This window comes from Stegodyphus dumicola, chromosome X1 (assembly GCF_044657685.1).
Source record: "Stegodyphus dumicola isolate Sdum_Otavi_A_Nest chromosome X1, ASM4465768v1".
Classification (NCBI taxonomy): Eukaryota; Metazoa; Arthropoda; class Arachnida; order Araneae; family Eresidae; genus Stegodyphus; species Stegodyphus dumicola.
In genome coordinates this window covers 249,693,450-249,711,305 of record NC_140780.1, presented here as the reverse complement: position 1 = coordinate 249,711,305, position 17,856 = coordinate 249,693,450, and the positions used below count along the sequence as shown (strand labels likewise).

At 35.4% G+C, this 17,856-nt stretch overlaps 1 protein-coding gene across 4 annotated transcripts in view; it reads left to right on the top strand.

Moving 5' to 3' along the window:
• LOC118192252 (synaptic vesicular amine transporter-like) overlaps positions 1-17,856 on the top strand; it is a 105,426-nt gene that overhangs the window by 21,331 nt on the left and 66,239 nt on the right. For 3 of the 4 annotated variants that reach the window (XM_035363174.2, XM_035363173.2, XM_035363176.2), the window contains 3 exons: positions 1,150-1,567; positions 7,825-7,883; positions 15,652-15,735. In XM_035363174.2, the coding sequence (XP_035219065.1) occupies positions 1,150-1,567; positions 7,825-7,883; positions 15,652-15,735 (561 nt within the window). The remainder of the gene's footprint in view (positions 1-1,149; positions 1,568-7,824; positions 7,884-15,651; positions 15,736-17,856) is intronic. The other variant, XM_035363175.2, reaches the window with a different exon arrangement.

Below are 17,856 nucleotides of genomic sequence, written 5' to 3'. Positions count from 1 at the left end.
ATTGTATATAATTTTAGTTGTTTTGCATTTTAGTTGTAATATCCTACAACATTTCTAGCCATTAAAGTGTAAGTTTTCAGTATTCTTATTTATGTTCGTTTGTTTCTAGAGATATTACTTTTACGATGTATAATTCATCAGGTGATTAGCACACATTAATTTAAAATTTTAATTTTTTTTGGTGGGTAACGATAATATTTCCTTACTACAGAGCATTTAGAATATTAAAAATGGCATAGATTACTTGACATATTTGTATAATAAGTTCAATAAAACGAGTTCACTGTTGCATGATTTATTAATAATTCTTCCTAAAGCGAAATCTCTTACGTTTATTTTTATATAAGACTTTTAGAAAACAATTTTGTCCATGAAATTCTTGCTAAACCTTTTCTCAGTGAAAAAGGAGCGACAAAACATTATGCTTATTACCCATACGGGCACTCTATGAGGTTTTTAACAAATACCTTCAAGTTATCCTTAACATAAAGGTTCGTGCCCAGAATTTATAAGCCATTTTCAAGAATAAGAGTTGTTCAAACTATTAACAAACAGAAGAGCTGAAATTCTTAAAAAATTATAATCAAGACACCTGGTTACAAAAACAGCTAAAATATATCAGTTAATTCAGCAAATAGATTTCGACTAACTGAGCGAAGATTTTAGTGCATTGTTGATCAAGATGCTGGCAAATACAGACTAATTGCTAACATTGCAACAGTCTGAAAATTCTTATTGATGAGTACTTTTTATTTTTAATTTTATTTTTTTTAATTTTATTTGATAATGCGTAATTCTGTCTTTGTCAGCTTCCCTTCAGTTTCTAGTTATTTTACTTTATTCATTTTATGTCTAGGGTTCAAGATTGAGGTATTAAACTCATAACTAAATTTTGAAATTTTGCTAATCAAATTAACTCACCCAAAGGCAATGCTGAACGAAAAAGTATCTTCAAAAAGAAGAGCAGAAGAATTTAATTCTAAAATTTAATTAAAATTTCTCCTTTTTTATGCTCAATTTTGTTAACAAGGTTAAATTTAAGCCAAATAAAAAACGAAGTTTAAGTTGTTCAAACTTATTTTTCACAGTGTGTATTAATTCCAATTTATCTTAATTTTGAATAACACTACTTTTCAAAACTATTTTTAGTGCCTATTATTCCATCATTTCTGTATCATTTGCGGCATCAACCCATGGGAACGATTGCAACACCTACGCAAGATATTCCAAAGAAACTTTTCCCTCTGCCAGATATTCCTTTGAATGATGAGAATATACCACACTTTCTGCCTCACTTACCGATTTCAACGAAGGAGCCTATTTCTAAGTGGGACATACCCGGATTTACTTTAGTTCCAAACGAAGTATTTTGGAAATTCACTACGGAAAGCCAAGCCGAAGTCACTTCAAATATCGATACCTTAAATGACTTAGACCCTGAGATTAAGAGAAAACGGAAACGACATGAAGATTTAATTAATGAGAATTTTGAGGTAGGATTCTTGTTTGCCTCGAAACCTCTAGTGCAGGCTTTGGCTAATCCTTTCATAGGGCCGATAAGTAACAAGTAAGTACACTTTTGTAATATATTGTATATAATTATTTTTATAATATATAATTATTTTGTATTTCGTTCCATTTTGTTCCTGTGATTTGCTCAGTAATAACACCTAAAGATTTCAAAATCCCAGTGCCTTTGAAACCTCAAATAAAGAGTCACTCTAATCACCGGAGAGTATAAAAGATTTTTTTTTTTTTTTTTTGTAAATGACATTAATTTAAATAGCTTAACTCTTTTCATTACTTAAAATTATAAATATCACAAATTTGAGGTTTTGATGTTTAAAATTCGTTACTTCATAAATCAATTCAAAAGTTTAATTTTTGTTTTTGTATTTTTAAGATTATTACTTGTTTCTTAAACCATAAAACCCTTTACCAGTAGCACAGTTCGTCAGTTTTAATACTTTTGCCTAGCTATCAAATAAAATAATCTGAAATTCCTCGCTTTATTCGCAACGTGAATAAATGAATCGAAAATGACCCATTCACATTATACCTTGACTCTTTTTCTTTCAATATATATTCATGCCGAAATCTTACCCATCAGACTCGGAGAGAATTTTTTCTGTGTAGCAAATTGGAAAGCCATCCTTCTATGTGGAATTATAAGCCTATAGCCTGTAGGGTTTATATTTATTTTAACTAACATTTATTTTAAGTTTAAGCTATCTTTCCTGTCAAGCCTTTACTTTCCCCTAGAATTGCCAATGCCAGAGTATGTAAATCGTAGTAGAACGCGCAGAGTATTCAAATTTTAGCAGAAGTAAATTGAGTTTAAATAGAAGGGAAACGAGATTGTAAGTGTGCTTCTTGAATCGCGAGCGTGAAGGTTGCTAGGTAGAAATTTAAGAACCTCGCGTTTTGGCCTGTGTGCCTATTTCGGCAGTTCGTTGAATCTTTCAACTTTTTAATCAGTAAGTTTGCTGAATCTCAGCTGTATCTTAGAACGCGGTTAACCGCGTTCTAAGATACAGCATTCAATGCCATCATTTCGGTCACACTAAAATGTCCTGCCATGGTAATCACGCATGCACGCAATGCTCTGCGGAAGGCCATGATAGCTACATTTGTGCCACTGAGCCATTATGCGTTAACTGCTAAAATTAACATCCAGCATTCTTACGAATAGGCTATCAAAATGGCAAGGAACATTTCATATACTGAAGCCAAAAGGATAGTGCAGAAGTCTCAGCCATGACCAAATACTTCTTACGCCAATGTTACTAAATCAATAAGAACAGTTGCTTGCCAATAATATTCAGTCTCCCTAAAAGTGCTCATCAAAACATCTTTCAAGAGCCTAGACATGAAAAATCTGATAAAACGAACCAACGCCGCTTTCACAGGAGAAATAAATAAATTCTCAAATTTAAATATGAGGAAAGTCTAGGAGCTCTAGCATTGAAGTAGAAGAGGGAATTAATGCTTCAAAACTTTGCTTCCCTGCAAGTCTAAGAAGGTGCAACGAAAAAAATAAATATTCCTGACGGCCACCCTTATTTTCTGAAACTTTTGTGGCTTCCACCATGGCCTTGATAACATCAAAGAGCTGATCAGTATCCATTGTCATGTCTAGGCTTTTCATTGTCTAGGCTCACTTTGTTGTTGCCTTAAACAGCGAAGATACCCAAAAGTAAGGAAGGAATATATCGTTAGTGATAAAGCCTCCGGAGGTTTAGCTATTTTGTCCTCACTTACTTATCCATCTAATGTAATCTCGCGGGACGCATACTTTCAGGCTGCAGCAATTCAAATATATATATAAAAGCATTAATGATGATTTTCACCTAATGAACACATAGACCAGCGAAAGTTAGATGACCTCATAAAGCTGCTGCCGGCTTTAGTCCTCTGTGCGAAGCAATGACACTAACTCCCGTGGACGACATATAAAGCGAATGATAGATGATTATTGCCCCTGTCAACTTAATAATGACGAGAAAAACCTACTTCCACTAGTCCATGAGAACATTTCACACACTTGATCTTGCCTTTCCTTACTTTTGGTGTATAAAGCAACAGAACAGTCGTTTCCCTATATTTTAATCTCTTGCTGAAGAAACCAAGAAACTATCTCATGTTGCAAAGACACAAAACTTTTTATTTGATCTTGCCAATTGGGATTTCTTTATCGCTGAAGCGGCTGAAAATTTGCTAGTTAATGAGGCAATGTAGGCTGTTACTAACAGGATTCTTAATCCCAAAGGCAGCAACAAAGTTACCAAAATATTTGAAATGATGGAACAGGGAATGCCGAGATACTGTCAAGTAACTGAGAAAAGTCTGGGGGACTTTTCGTAGATATCTCACATTCTCAAACCTTACAGCCTTAAAAAGTTACAAAGCAAACGCAAGAAAAGTATCATGGCAGACAGAGAGAGATTCGGATAGCCTCTGTGTCTGGAATAACATCCTCTACGCCAAATAAACGAATATGGGAAATAAAGTAAATTATCGGCACTCTTACACCCCCGAACACAAAATTACCTTATCTTCAGTCAAAATCTTTCAACCCTGGCCTGCCCTGCAGATGATAACGAACGCTTAGCATTCAACACTTTGTAAGGTTGTGCTTGTGAAGGAGTTTAAATCAATGTCCTTCAGATGCTACTAGAATAACAAGAGAGTTATCACTCTAGTCTAAAATTAAGATAACAAAGTCTTACGAAGTTAAAATAACAATTTTATTAACTCTTCAAATTTAACGGAAGGCAATACTTGAGCTACAGAGTAAATTGCGCCATTTAGGGGTGAAATTCAAAGTTACGTAGTCTAACCCTACATACAAATCAGCCTACTTAAGCTGCCTCCAGTATTTAACGTAACTAATTTAAACTTGGCGACATTTAGGACTGCTCTCTGTGTAACAGTATTGGGCGTTGTAACTGAATCACTGTAATTGATCCTATATGCAACCGTAACCGTATCCAGCCCTCATATGCATTTCAGTAATTTCAAGAAGCATAAAGTACTAAAAGTCTCTCGGCGGTCGGGAGAAAACTATGTAAGACCAACTATATAAGATAAACTATATAAGGAGAAAACTAAAATTGTTGTTGTGAATTGTTAGTTCAGAGAAACTTCGGAGTATTGACAGCGTCGCCTTATAGATACGCTCTACATTGCATTGTGTTTAACGATCTTAGTAGTTTAAAGTTTAAACTATTGATTGTACTTGGCGATCGAACACCTGTACGAGTATTTCTGTGGAAAGATCCAGATCTCTGAAGTTTTTTCTCTTGGATAAAATAAATTTTTTCAACCTATCATCCGATCTGTGTGCGTTATGAACACTATTATTACGAACCCTACGCACGCAGAAATACTTAGTCTTGGATTAGCTGGGATAACCAGTCCTAATTCCGTGTTTTTATTCGTGACCTTCTTGTAAAACAAGTCATTAATAATTCCGAATTTCCCGACCCCGTAGCTGAGTCCTGTCATATGGAGATGTTCAGAATTATTATGATCCTTTAAATAAATATAAATATTTGTAATCTCGGGGTCTGCATTCAACTCCTTTGATACTATCATTCGCGAATCTAAAACTTTTAAAGCTAATATGACTGAACACCTCTTTTCCCTCATCATTCGTTTGAATTTTCGAACAGTGCCGGCCACGACACTGTCTTTCCCTGGTGGATATTTAAATTTTATATTACACTCCTGCAGCCTCAGAACCCACCGTATCAGTCTTGTGATAAATTCATTCCCTAACACATGCGAGAGATTGCAATATGGTCAGTACATACTATTACTGGCTCTTTACCGAAATACGCGCTGAATTTATAGTGGTCTAAGAGGACACATAGAATTTTTCTCTCTGTAGCTGTATAAAATTCTTTTGAGTTTGATTTAGGGTTTTATTAAAATATGCAATCGGCATACCATGTTTCATAGGCACATCTCCTACCACGAAGTCAGAAGCGTCTGTAGTTATCTGCAATTTTTTCTTCCTAATCAATAAATTTCAAGACGGGAACTAGAATCAAAGCAGCTGTAAGTTTCTCAAAAACTGTAAAACTGCATTCACCCCCCAATGATCAACTAAACTTTGTCTTTTTTCTTTTTCAACAAGGGTTCTCGAGTTTTTGTGAAATCTTTTATAGGTATCCAATAGTATGAATGCAAGCCCAAAATGAAGCTAATTTCTTTGCCGTAGTTGGCCGCGGGTAATTTTTAACAGCGATTATTTTGGATTCATCTGTCTCAATCACTTGATGTGATATTTTGTCCCCCAAGTTCTTTTACCGCAAATTTGCCGCATATTTACGGTGAGGATAATCAGTCGAATTTTTACTTTGTCTTGATTTTTCACCGAACACAGAAGAAAGCTTAAAACTTTTAAATTATTCTTTCTCTTTTAGTTTCTTTTTATCAGAAAATACGGTCAGCAAGGCTACAGCCGAAGTCAATTTATAACTTGGGAAGACATAGCATCGCAACGGGTTGCCAAAAGTTCTCTTTTAAACCCAACAAGTCTGTTCCTATACACATTAACTAATTCGCATGCTGATGGGAGCCAGAGAAAGTAGAAAAGACGTTGTAGAGACATTTTTGATATTTTTAGAAGCAGGCAAGATGAAAAATATGCAGCCGTCTTCGCCAGGAATCGAACTACGGACCTCTGGAATAACGGTCCAGCGTGCAGAACCACTACACCACGAAGGCCTGCTAAGACGGTGGGAGAAATATCTTATAACGTAAAGGCGAAAATAATAAAATAATTGCTTCCTAAATATAAAAACTTTACGCTGTGCACATCATATTGCAAAACCAGGGTGATCACCCCTTTTTTAGCTGTGTAGTTTGAAAAACTGAGAAACATTTGTGGAACAATATGACATCATTTCAAACTTTTGCGACGTGTCGATAGCAAAATAAGATATTCGCTCTCTGCCTCTTCTTATTTTAGTGTATGTCTAGATCAGGTGATTTTTCTATTGTAATTTCTTTCAGGAGCATTCTGTCCCACTGAAATCCCCTGAAAACAAAGGGAAATATTTCATTTTAAATAGTAAAAATAATTTATTTTAAATGATGCAATTTGATCCTGAAACATGTTAATCGTTAAACTAAATAATTTTTGCCTTTTGGTAATGCAAGAGCATGTGTCTAAACCTCATATGCTTATATACTTTCATCATCAAAAGTGACTATATTATTTGCAGTACTAATTACCTTGCAAGCTTTCTTCGGAATTCCTGAATCACAGCAGGCTTTAAATTCTACTAACTCCTACGAACGGCAAAAAAATTTTATAAATTTGAAAGTTCGTATAAAAGCATTAAAGTGGAAATGGCATTAAAGTAACCATAAATTTCGGAACCGAAAGCATATTCATGAAAACATGTAATCTGTAAACTGGAGATTCGAAACATTTCGTAACCATTATATCTGCGTGCTGTATTTAAAGAAATACGAGACTAGAAATAGTATATAGTTAGAAATCGAACCCACATTTTTTCTTTCCTGTACAGCAAAATTAGGATGTACGTGATCAGGTTAAATTGTGGGGTGTTATCTTAATTTTCTTAACAGTTAATTTTATTTTAGAAGCAATCTTTCTTATTTCTTTTCTTTTTCTTTTCAAGCTATAGCTCTTATTTTCATCTCACGCTTTCTCGCACGAATAATATTTTAGTTTTGCGCATTATACAAAATGTGGTAGACAGCTGCTATTTAAGCTGGCGTCTGAGTTACTTCAGGCAAAGCGTGTTCAGAGCATGTTCTGCCTTTCGCCCACATTGTTTCTCTGCTACTTAAGCTTGCTATTTTACGGCCCTGCATATTAGTAATTGCCGGCTAGTCTACGTCAGTGGTACAGCACCAATTACGCATTTAAACATCGCTGTGTAGCTTAGGCTGATTATTCAACTTAGGATTAGTTTTAATTTTACGTTTTCTATTTTGAGTTGCCGCCAAAAGTATTAGCGAGGCCCTGTAAGCATCAGGAGTGTTATCTGTACACATTGTTCTTGAGCTGAATAAAAGGGTCTTTTTCCCCTTTCCCTGCGTACTTAGTTATACAGTTGAACTTAGCGAATAGTCGCTTCACAGTTCAAGTAAAGATCTAGCCACAAAAGGAACTTAGAGTGAATCTTACAAAATATGAATCTAGTAATAATATGCAGTACAAAGTGATGTGTAATCTGTATTTAATAATGAAAATTTTTAGAAACCAGAACTCATGTGAAGAGCTCATGTGAAGTGCTCATGTGAAGAGCAGTGAGCAGAACTAATTTCTCTTTCTCTTTTCAGGGTAGGTTACAGTGTCATCATGTTTCTGGGATTTCTCATACTTTTTACCACTTCTATAGGTAAGTGAATGTGTCTATTTACCTCAAACTTTCGAAATTAACTCAGCCTGATTTGCTGTTTAGTTGTAGTAAAGAGACTACCGTGTATTTCCGCATTAAGCCGAGAATTTTTAGCAAAGTTTTCCCACTGAAATTAAAGGACAGCTAATATACAATTTCAAATGATTTACAAATAATTAGATCATAAAAATGATATTATAAGTCAAGTAATTGAGAAAATAATATTTTTTATTTGATTCTAATATATATTTGTAGAGACATTAAGTTATTTTGAGGCCGGAGAGATGAAAAATTAGCAACGCCTTCGCCGGGAATCGAGCCACGGACCTCTGGAATACGCTCCCAGCGTGCAGACCACTACACCACGAAGGCATGCCAAGAAGCCGGGAGAAATACCTTATACATTAATCAAAGTTCTTTCCCATGACATCATTTCCTCTAGGGTACGGCTTGTTTACATGACTATTATTGTTAATGAAGTGCATTGCGTTTGTGCTACTATGAGGTTACATTTCTTGGCACACTTGGGAAATTTTTCATTGCTATGAAATAATTAATTAAATGTTATTTTAAAATTTAATGTGTAATAATATTTCTTTTTTGTTTTATGAAAATGAAAAATTAAGAATTTTATGGCCAAGTTTAAATAACTTTTTGATTTAAATAAGCAAAGAATTAAAACTATTTCAGGCAAGATTATTAAATTGTAATGTCATTAATCATATTTATGAATTTGTTTAAAAATATTTGAATTAATTTTAAGACTTTTGTACTTGTTCGGAGAATATAAAATGCGAATATAAAAGTAAGTGAAACTAATACGGATAAGTTATACAAAAGTTTGGTAAATGTATGTTAAAATTTATGGGAGACTGTGTGTTGAGAATGTTGAGGGAGTACTCGTTCCAAAACAGAGGTCTGTTATTACCTCTGTACAGTTGTTCCTTTAGACCTCTTCATATAACGTAATGTTGATGGGTCTCATTTTATGAGTGAGTGTAATTTTTTATATAATATTATTTTATTATTATGGAATGTATTAGTGCAGTTCACAAAGGTTAGTTACCTTATGCAATGAACGGAGGCATTTTCAAGTAACTGCCTAGGCACCCTGAGCTACCAGTGCAGAGAACACACTGGTTAGCTCAAGAGGTTAGCCCTATTGATAGCAATGTTTGTTTAGAAGTACTGCGAGGCTTTCCGGTTTGGTAAAATCAGGATTTGCAAATGAAAGATAATAATGGTGAAACCATAATTTCTGAAAATGTTACTCCTATTGTATTCACGGTGTTAAAATGTAATTCATCAATACGGAAATTAGTATCATAAATATTTATATGTGTTACATTTAATTATGAGTAATGATTATGTAAAAGTTTTATTTGTAATATTTTGTGATAACAAGAGCCCTTCCCTAAAGAACTATGATTGTGTGAACTCTCAAATAAAAAGACTTTTTGGACTAAAATTCTCAGAAAATTTAAAAAGACTCTAAAAATTACATTTATTTTTAAAAAATGATATTTATAATTTATACTTTACAGTTATTTATTTAATTATTGCTGATAAAAATCTTATAATTTACGTTTTTCTTCATTTGCTAGTGCTTTAACGTTTTTCCTTTGAAAAAGCTTCTCTGTCGCTACCCCTTTTTCTCCTTGAAGGAGGGATACATATATAACAATAATAAAGAATATGTAACAGATTAGTAGCAGCGTAAGTTAATTTCCCTTCTCAATTCTAAAAATAGTAACCTTCTTTTGCACTGCGTCATTTCGAGACAAATCCATGTCATATGACCTATGTAATACATAATTCTGATGATGTAAATGGAACTAAAACTCAAACAGCTAATAGTAATTTTATAGCAGTATCAACTATCCAATCAAAACGCAGTAAGTAACTCGCTCTGAAAAACCAAAACTAACTCATTCTGCATTAAGATTTCACCCTAAAACGCACTTGCTTTCTACGCTTTGGCATAGCTGCACTGAAGTCTGTCTGCTACTTCTATCTTACTGCAGATTTATCTAAAATGTAAACTTTTTGAAATAGGCACAATTAATGTGCCAACTTGATTGTGGCCACAGCATGTTTACTGAAATAAAAGTTTAATTAAATATACCTTGACTGCCAAATTTCTTATTCATTGTGGATCGTCGTTTCAGCATTCTATGACATCAAAATTCCTGCTGGTCATTACTTCTGAGTTTGTTTCTATCACACACATATATATATATATACAATTTACAGTTTCTTACATCCAAATTAAACAAAGTTGCTGGAAATAAATCATTTTATCTCGACAAACTGCATAAAACAGTCTTTCAACTAAATAGCATGATTCTTGGTACGAAAGAGAAGTTCCAGAGAAAATAAAATTTTCAGCTTCTTGCTACATCTAATAAACCCTTGCTAGAGGCAAAACAATTTAGATTCTCTTAAGAAGCACTTTGTGCATTTTTAGACATTACAGTACTGAATACTTCAAAATGAAATCAAAAGTTTTTTTTTTCTTTTCTTTTTTTTTTTTTTTTTTTCGAACCGGCGTAGTCAGTCATTCGTTTCTTCACGAACTAGTTCCAAGTAAGGTATGTGGCTGTCGCTGCTACCGATGACGTCTGGGGTTTGTTGTTCTTCAGGCCACGGGTTCGAACTTCCTTTTCTTGGCACGCTTCTTTTTCCTCCTTGACTTCCTAGGGAAGGTATCCTCTGGAAGTGATCTTTTTCTCCCCTCGGGGCATGTTGCCCGTTGACTGTGGTGGAGTACCGTCCGTTTGGCTGTTTGTTCCCCATCATCCAGCCTCTGCCACTTGCCAGGGAATCCGCTTGTGTCTTTTCCCGGATGTGGCTGATTTGTTCCCGCTGACTGCTAGTAGTAGTCTGGTCGTCTTGGTTGCTTCGTTGACCGTTGTGGCTTCTTTTCCGCCGAGCTCTGGTGGAACTTTGGGCGTTGTTTGCTGACCGGCCTTGAAGACTGTTCTACTCTTTTTGTCTTTTACTAGCTCCTTTACCTGGCCCCTTGACTTGCTCCTTTTTTTCTCTTTTTTCCTGCATTGGCCTTATGTCTCTTATGCTGCTTGGTTGGAATCCTTTTGGCTTTCCTCTTAGAAGCCACATCTGATAGCTGAGTCTGGGCTGCGGCTGGCTGTTCTTGGCTCGGAGCTTTATTACCGTCGGCACCATTGAAACTCTGGAATAAATGTTTCAGAAGTGTTATTTTACAACGATCGTAGTATTTTTTAATCTGATCGATACTCGCTTTGGATTCTTCGCCATTTGCATTTTTAAGAATGACTGGGGTTTCTCGAATACTTTTAATTATAAATGGCCCCTCAAATTTAGGGCATAACTTTGCTACTTTTGCATCGTGAGCACAGGATACATCATGTTTCAATTTCAACACCTTTTCTCCTGCTTTAAAATTCCCTTCCTTCCGCCTTTTATCATAGTATAATTTTTTGCTTACTTCTTGCCATGTCGGAAGATTTAATGGCCTCATCGACCTATTTTTTTATATCCGATATTTGAAACTCCGGAGCACGCTTTTGCACGAAAAATTATCTATCGACGGGTGTCATTATTTTCCTTCCTAGAAATAATTCTGCAGGGGCTTTACTAGTCGTATCATGCATCACAGTGCGTAATGCAAAGGCGAGCTGATCAACCGAATCATCCCGACGTCTGTGATAGTTTTTCACGTAACTGCGAATAATTTTAACGATATTACAATTGTCTCTATGCAATATTAGATTGTGGTCGACCAGGGACCATCTTCAAGTGGCGGTATGCCGTGCCCTGCGCATAGATCATGACATATCTGACTAACGAACTGGGGACCGTTATCTGATATTACTTTTAATGGTGCACCATATTTTAAAATAAAATTTATTTAGAAGAGAATCTGCGACTATTTTGGCGGAAGTCTTTTTCAGGAGAATTATTTCTACCCATCTGCTAAAATGATCTACAAATAAATAACGGTGTTTATTCTTATCGCTTTTCGGATAAGACCCTAAGAGATCGACCCCGAGCAATTCATTTGGGAAAGTAGCATTAATGCTATTTAGGTATACGGCCGGCCGGTATATAACATCATTAACTATTTGGCAGATATAGCTGGACCTGACATATTCTTTATCAATTTCTCACAATTTTGGAAAGAATACCGCCTTTCGTACATGTTTAACTGTCTTCTTAAAACCGAGATGATCGGAAATCGGTCCATCATATAATTCCTGCAAGACGCTAAGGCTCAAACTCGTTGGAATGATGGTCCTAAGCACATTATTTTCATTAGCAGTGTTTGAGAAAAATAAGAGGTTATCAATAATTTCGTAAATGGCCATTAAATCTGTATGCTCAATATTATCTGGATCCCGTAGGTACACATAAATGTATTTAAGTTCCGGATCCGATTTTAGTTCAGCGATATTAGTATCTCGAGAGTCTAAGATTTTTGAAGTTAACATTGTGCATTTAACTTGATTCCCCTATTCGTCTAATTTAATGCGAGAAGGAGCCTCCACGACATTTTCTTTACCAGATAAATGTTTCAATACTAAGTTACGTTCCTGCAGCTTCAATGCCCACCTTATCAATCGAGGTGACACGTTTTTACCCCAGTAAAGGCTGCGAATAGCAGAATGGTCGTTGTAGAGCGTTACGGGTTGCTTTCCGAAGTATACACGGAATTTTTGTGCAGCCAGTAAGACAGTGTTTCCCGTACGGTAACCGTATAATTTCTCTGGGTAGGATTCAATGTTTTACTTGGCTGAGCTGCTTGAGATAAGACGGGTCCTACGGCAAAATCGGATGAATCTGCAGATACTTCAAGCTGATCTTCTGGTCAGGAACCTTTAGCACTGGTACTGAAATTAAAGCTGCTTTTAACTGTTCAAACGCAGTATTGGCTTCCGCCCACCAACAAAATTTTGCTTTTCTCCGTTTTACTGTTAAGAGGGGCTTAGCTATATGTGCAAAATTTTTAATAAAGGACCTATAATATCAGCACATTCTGAGAAATGATGCAATTTTTTTCCCGGTATTGGGTGGAGGATTGTTTTTATTGGAGATAATTTTTTAATCTTCGGTGTGGATACTTTTGGCGGAAAGTTTTTATCCTAAATATTTTGAATTCCTTCACCGCTAATTTACATTTGTTAGGATTCACTTTTAAACCAGCATCTTGTAAAAGTGTAACGACTTCTGTCAAATGTTTTATATGCTCGTCTATCATATTACTGGTAACAGTTATATTACCTAAATAGATGAACGTGAATTTTCCAAGTACTGGCCAAAGAATTATGCCCATTGCTCCGTGAAAAGTAGCGAGAGCACCAAATAAAGCGAATGGCATACGTAAAAGTACATAAATGCTACATTTAGTGATAAACGCTGTCTTATTAACATCCTCCGGTTTCATACTGATTTGAAAATAGCCAGAGGTAAGATCTAGCGTCGTCATATATCTCGTAGAATTTATTTATCTAATTATCTCCTGTACGATCGGGGTAACGAGTACACTGGATACATTGTAATATTCTTTAATTTTCTATAATCTGTAGTAAACCGCCAAGCTTTACTTTCCATAGGGGGTAAATTATTCTCGTTTCGACATAATACGACTGGGCTTGCGAGCGGACTACTAGAAGGCACAATTACTTTATTTTTTAACATTTCTTTAACGTGCTGTTCAATTATCGCTTCCTTCCCTTTATCGTACATTTAGGACCTACATGATTAAATTATCCCCTATGTCGACCGAATTGTTTACAACATGAGTCAGCCCTGGTTGGTCGCTGAAAGACCTGAAAACTTTCTTACCAATTCTTGAATTTTCTCTTTTTCGTCCTTTTTCAGGTCATTCAACTCCAGCGCTGGAGGCTTTATTTTCTTAGATTTGTTCTTCGCTATGTCCAGCGTGATGGTGGCCTCTTGAAAATTTATTCTTTCTTCCGCTGACTTGAGGAAGTCTATACCTAATGTAACATAAGATTGCAAATTTTTAACTACAAAAAAAGTAACTTTTAGTTGCTCACCTTTTACCTGCACATATAATGGCACTTTTCCAATACAAGCGCACGGTATTCCTTGGGCTGCAATCAGCACTGTACCTTCGGTGTTGTATAAACTATAGCGTCGGAAATTCTGCCTAAAAGATTTCCCCCCCCAAAAAAAAAACTACTTTGTGCTCCCGTGTCAATTAATGAGATTGCCGATACATTGTTTAAACGAATTCGAACTTCTGGTATCAGATGTATTTGAGAGGAATTTTACTTTTCCCGGGGCATTTGAAACTGCTTTGGCTTCGTTTCTTCCTTCGCCGAAAACTCTTTCTTGCAGTTGAATTTTTGCTGCCGTCGTTCGTCTGGCTTCAGCACCAAGCCAACAATAAAAAAATCTGCAAAACCATCGACGCATTAACCTCCATGGGCCAAGATGTGTGACAACCATCCTAAACCCTCGCAAGTTTGATGCTTTTAATACCAACTCAAGGCTTGTCCTCGAAGAACTGAATTTGAAATTGCCACTTTCTGGATTTCGCCCACTGGGTACAAGATGAAATGGTCATCCAGCTGGTCCATGAATGCTCCTGCTGAACCTTTACCATCAAATAGGCACTGCAGCCTCATTGAAGCTCTCATGGTGTCGACAATGTAGCCAAATCCTTCCATAGGGTTGGCTTGAGTGGATGGGGCCAGATCAACTGTGGAGTTTTCCATTATTCTAAACTGTTTCGGGCGCCAGTTATAGAGTCAGTGTGTTCTTTTTGGAAGCATACAACGTGGACTCTACATAGAAGACTAAGCAGCGAATACTTGCTATGTTTTTGAAGAATAAATACTGTAGAAGAAGGTTTTAAATAGCCTTTTTATTTAAACTAGATTAAACAGATACACGCACTTGGTGCTCACAATTCACCACCACTTGTAGCTAATTAAATTAACAGAAAATAAAAATGTAAAATGCACATTAAATTAAGATGGCTAATGACTGGCTCCTTAGCTTAACTAAACGCTAAATCTGATGCACACAGCAAAGCCGAGCCTAGAAATATCAGTATAAACTGAAAGGCGTCTAACCACGACTGGAGAACTAGATTCAAACACGCAGCATAAAACTCGGGACTAACTACTCTACTGCTCTCACGAACTCTTAAAACGCAGCTTAAAATACTGCTTCTAAAACACGTTTAGATTAGCATACTACGTCATTTAAAATTTACCTTCCGGCAGGAAGCTGGAATCAAGAGGGAAAGGAAAGTAAAACTAAAAATATTTGGTTAGAATAAAATAAAGTCCTTACAATATGTATTATGCAAATAAGTATCTATGCTGAAAATTCAAGCCGCCATTCCAGACAAAGATTGTCGGAAGTTGTTGTTATCATATTTTTGATTCGGTAAGTTAAGGATAAATTCACTAACTTTTCTCTATCTGATGAAGAACTAAAAACTCATTTAGATTTAAACAAAAATTTGTATAAAAAGATGGCATCGGAAAGTTTTCTATTTTCTCTATGTATGTTTGTGTAGAAAAGAGAAAAATTTCCGAATCATTTTATAAAATGTGAAGTAAATAAATCAAATAAGCGTTTTATAAAAATCAAATACCAATCGCATTTTACTTTTTAGATGATATTAACATTTCTCTAAAATATATAAGTTTGCTAAGTTACAATCGATGAAAATTATTTTAAATTTATTATTGATTAAAATTTTGCCCTTAGAGTATTAATTCCTTAACATGTGCATTTTCTCACACAGCTTTTGCTATAGGAAATACTTACACGACATTGTTCATGGCAAGAGCACTTCAAGGTGTTGGATCAGCTTGCACCAGCGTAGCAGGTAAATATAAATGTGGAAACTGTGTTCGTTGTTTTTCTGAAGCTCTCTTTTAATGAAAAAAATACCGTGTTTGTAGCACTAAAATTGATACAAAAAACTTAAAGCATATGCTCATACTTACAGAAAGGTAAACTAATGAAAATAATCGATACTGGTACCCAAATTGTGCTTGCATTTGTCTTTCTTAGAAAGACTATAAGACATTTCTAGTTAATATCATGGAATTCAGTTTGATCAGTCGTTTCTGTAACGCAAATAATAGCTTGACATTATCCAAATAGTATGAAAATATTTTTTTTTTCCTGGAAAGATCATTTGAATAATCTTAGTGTGTTGATCTCTCGGCTGCTTAGAAACGGGGAAAAGCTGCAAACCTGGAAAGGTGGCTCGATATTTTAAGACAGCCAGCCTCTTTGACAGTTTGCTAAAAATCCAGAACAAACTCACAGAAGAAACGTAATTACATCTCAAGGTATATTTCTATTTGTAGAAGCTTGTTGCAACAAGAACTTGATTTTCGTTTAGTTGCGTTAAGAGTTTTCAATCACCATTTCAACTTTTTTGTCGCTGCCGCTGTATTGAATAGCCTTAACAAGAAAAGACAATGGTTTTCATGCCACTGATCCCCCAACGAAAGATAACCCAGCTGAACTGGCGGACACAACTTCAAAGTTGGAAGTCTACAACAATGGACATGTGTTTTCTTCAATAATGAGTCCAGTGATAACATCTGACTCTAAACGTGTTTACATGTGAAAGGACGCAGAAACACAAAATTTTCTCACCAAAGCTCAGGGGGAATATGAAAGTTATGGTGGTGCAGCAGTGGTGGTATGGAAAGTATATATTTACAAGCGTTCTCCCCTGCATGTATTCAGCAAAGCATACGTGTCTGCTTAAACCTATCAAAGTAAAATCAAATTATACCTCAGGCTTCTAGGAGCACAAAGGAATCCGACTTCCATATTATGGGCAGTAACTTCTATTCACATCGATGGAAACTAATTCGTATTTTTTGTAGAGACTTAGGTATTTTTTGGAAGCAGGAACCTCAAAATCCTTATCCTAAAAATCCCGATGCTTTGAAAACCATCTAGTGGAGAAATCGAACTTATTATTCCCTCAAACAGCAAAATTAATGACTTAATTGTGAATATGAAATCGCGCTATATTACATTTGTATGAGTTTGGGAAGATTCCATTCTATACAGATGAGAAAATTCTGCACTTGTCTCCGAGGTATTAATTCTTTCTAACATTTCTTTCACCATATATTATTTCAATTTTATTTATTTCATAACACAGTTTTGTGTCGTATGTATTTTTTAGGTTGCATTGCTGTGCATAATCACAAATTATTGCTTTGCATAATCACTAAAAATCAATTCCCTTTCGTTCAACAGTTTAAAAAAATTAGCGTAAAATAATACTGCATGTAAAAATAATAGCATACTGCATGTAAAAATAATTTTAGCCTGCAGTGGATTTCGTATTAAGATCTTGTTCACATTTCACATAAAATATTTTGGCGGAAATTGAATAGGAACATTACGAATGTGCAGAATTTCGGTTTGAAATCAACATGAGAGAACTGCAAAGTCATGGGAAAGAAATGATTCCAAAATGAAGGTAGTATGATGTATGCCAAAATGAGGTAGTTCCAAAATGAAGGTACATTTGGATATTAGGTATCACATGCGTTAAATCGAAGCAGTTTATTAATGAATGCAAAGATCCTGTACTGCTGACGAAATATCTGTATAGTATGTTATATAGCATTGCAAGTAAGTGTTGGCGACATTACCATGCTGAAATAATGCATTTCTTGCTTGATGAACAGGGATAGTGTTGATTTAAATAGAGGTCCTGTTTCATGAATCGTAACTTTGGGACATCCAAATTAAAATTTAGCGTAGGTTTTATGAGCTGTCGAAGACATAATGAAATTTGATGCTCAATACTTCGTGCCGGATAAACAATTTTCATGTACTTTCTACTCTTTCCACTGAGTCTTACAGACTCAGGTGAGCAGAGTGACTTGTTCAGGCACCTAGGCTGGATAGGCTTACCCTGTGTCGAAGTGACTGCAGAAAATTAAACGGCATTTTTAAACTACTTTAT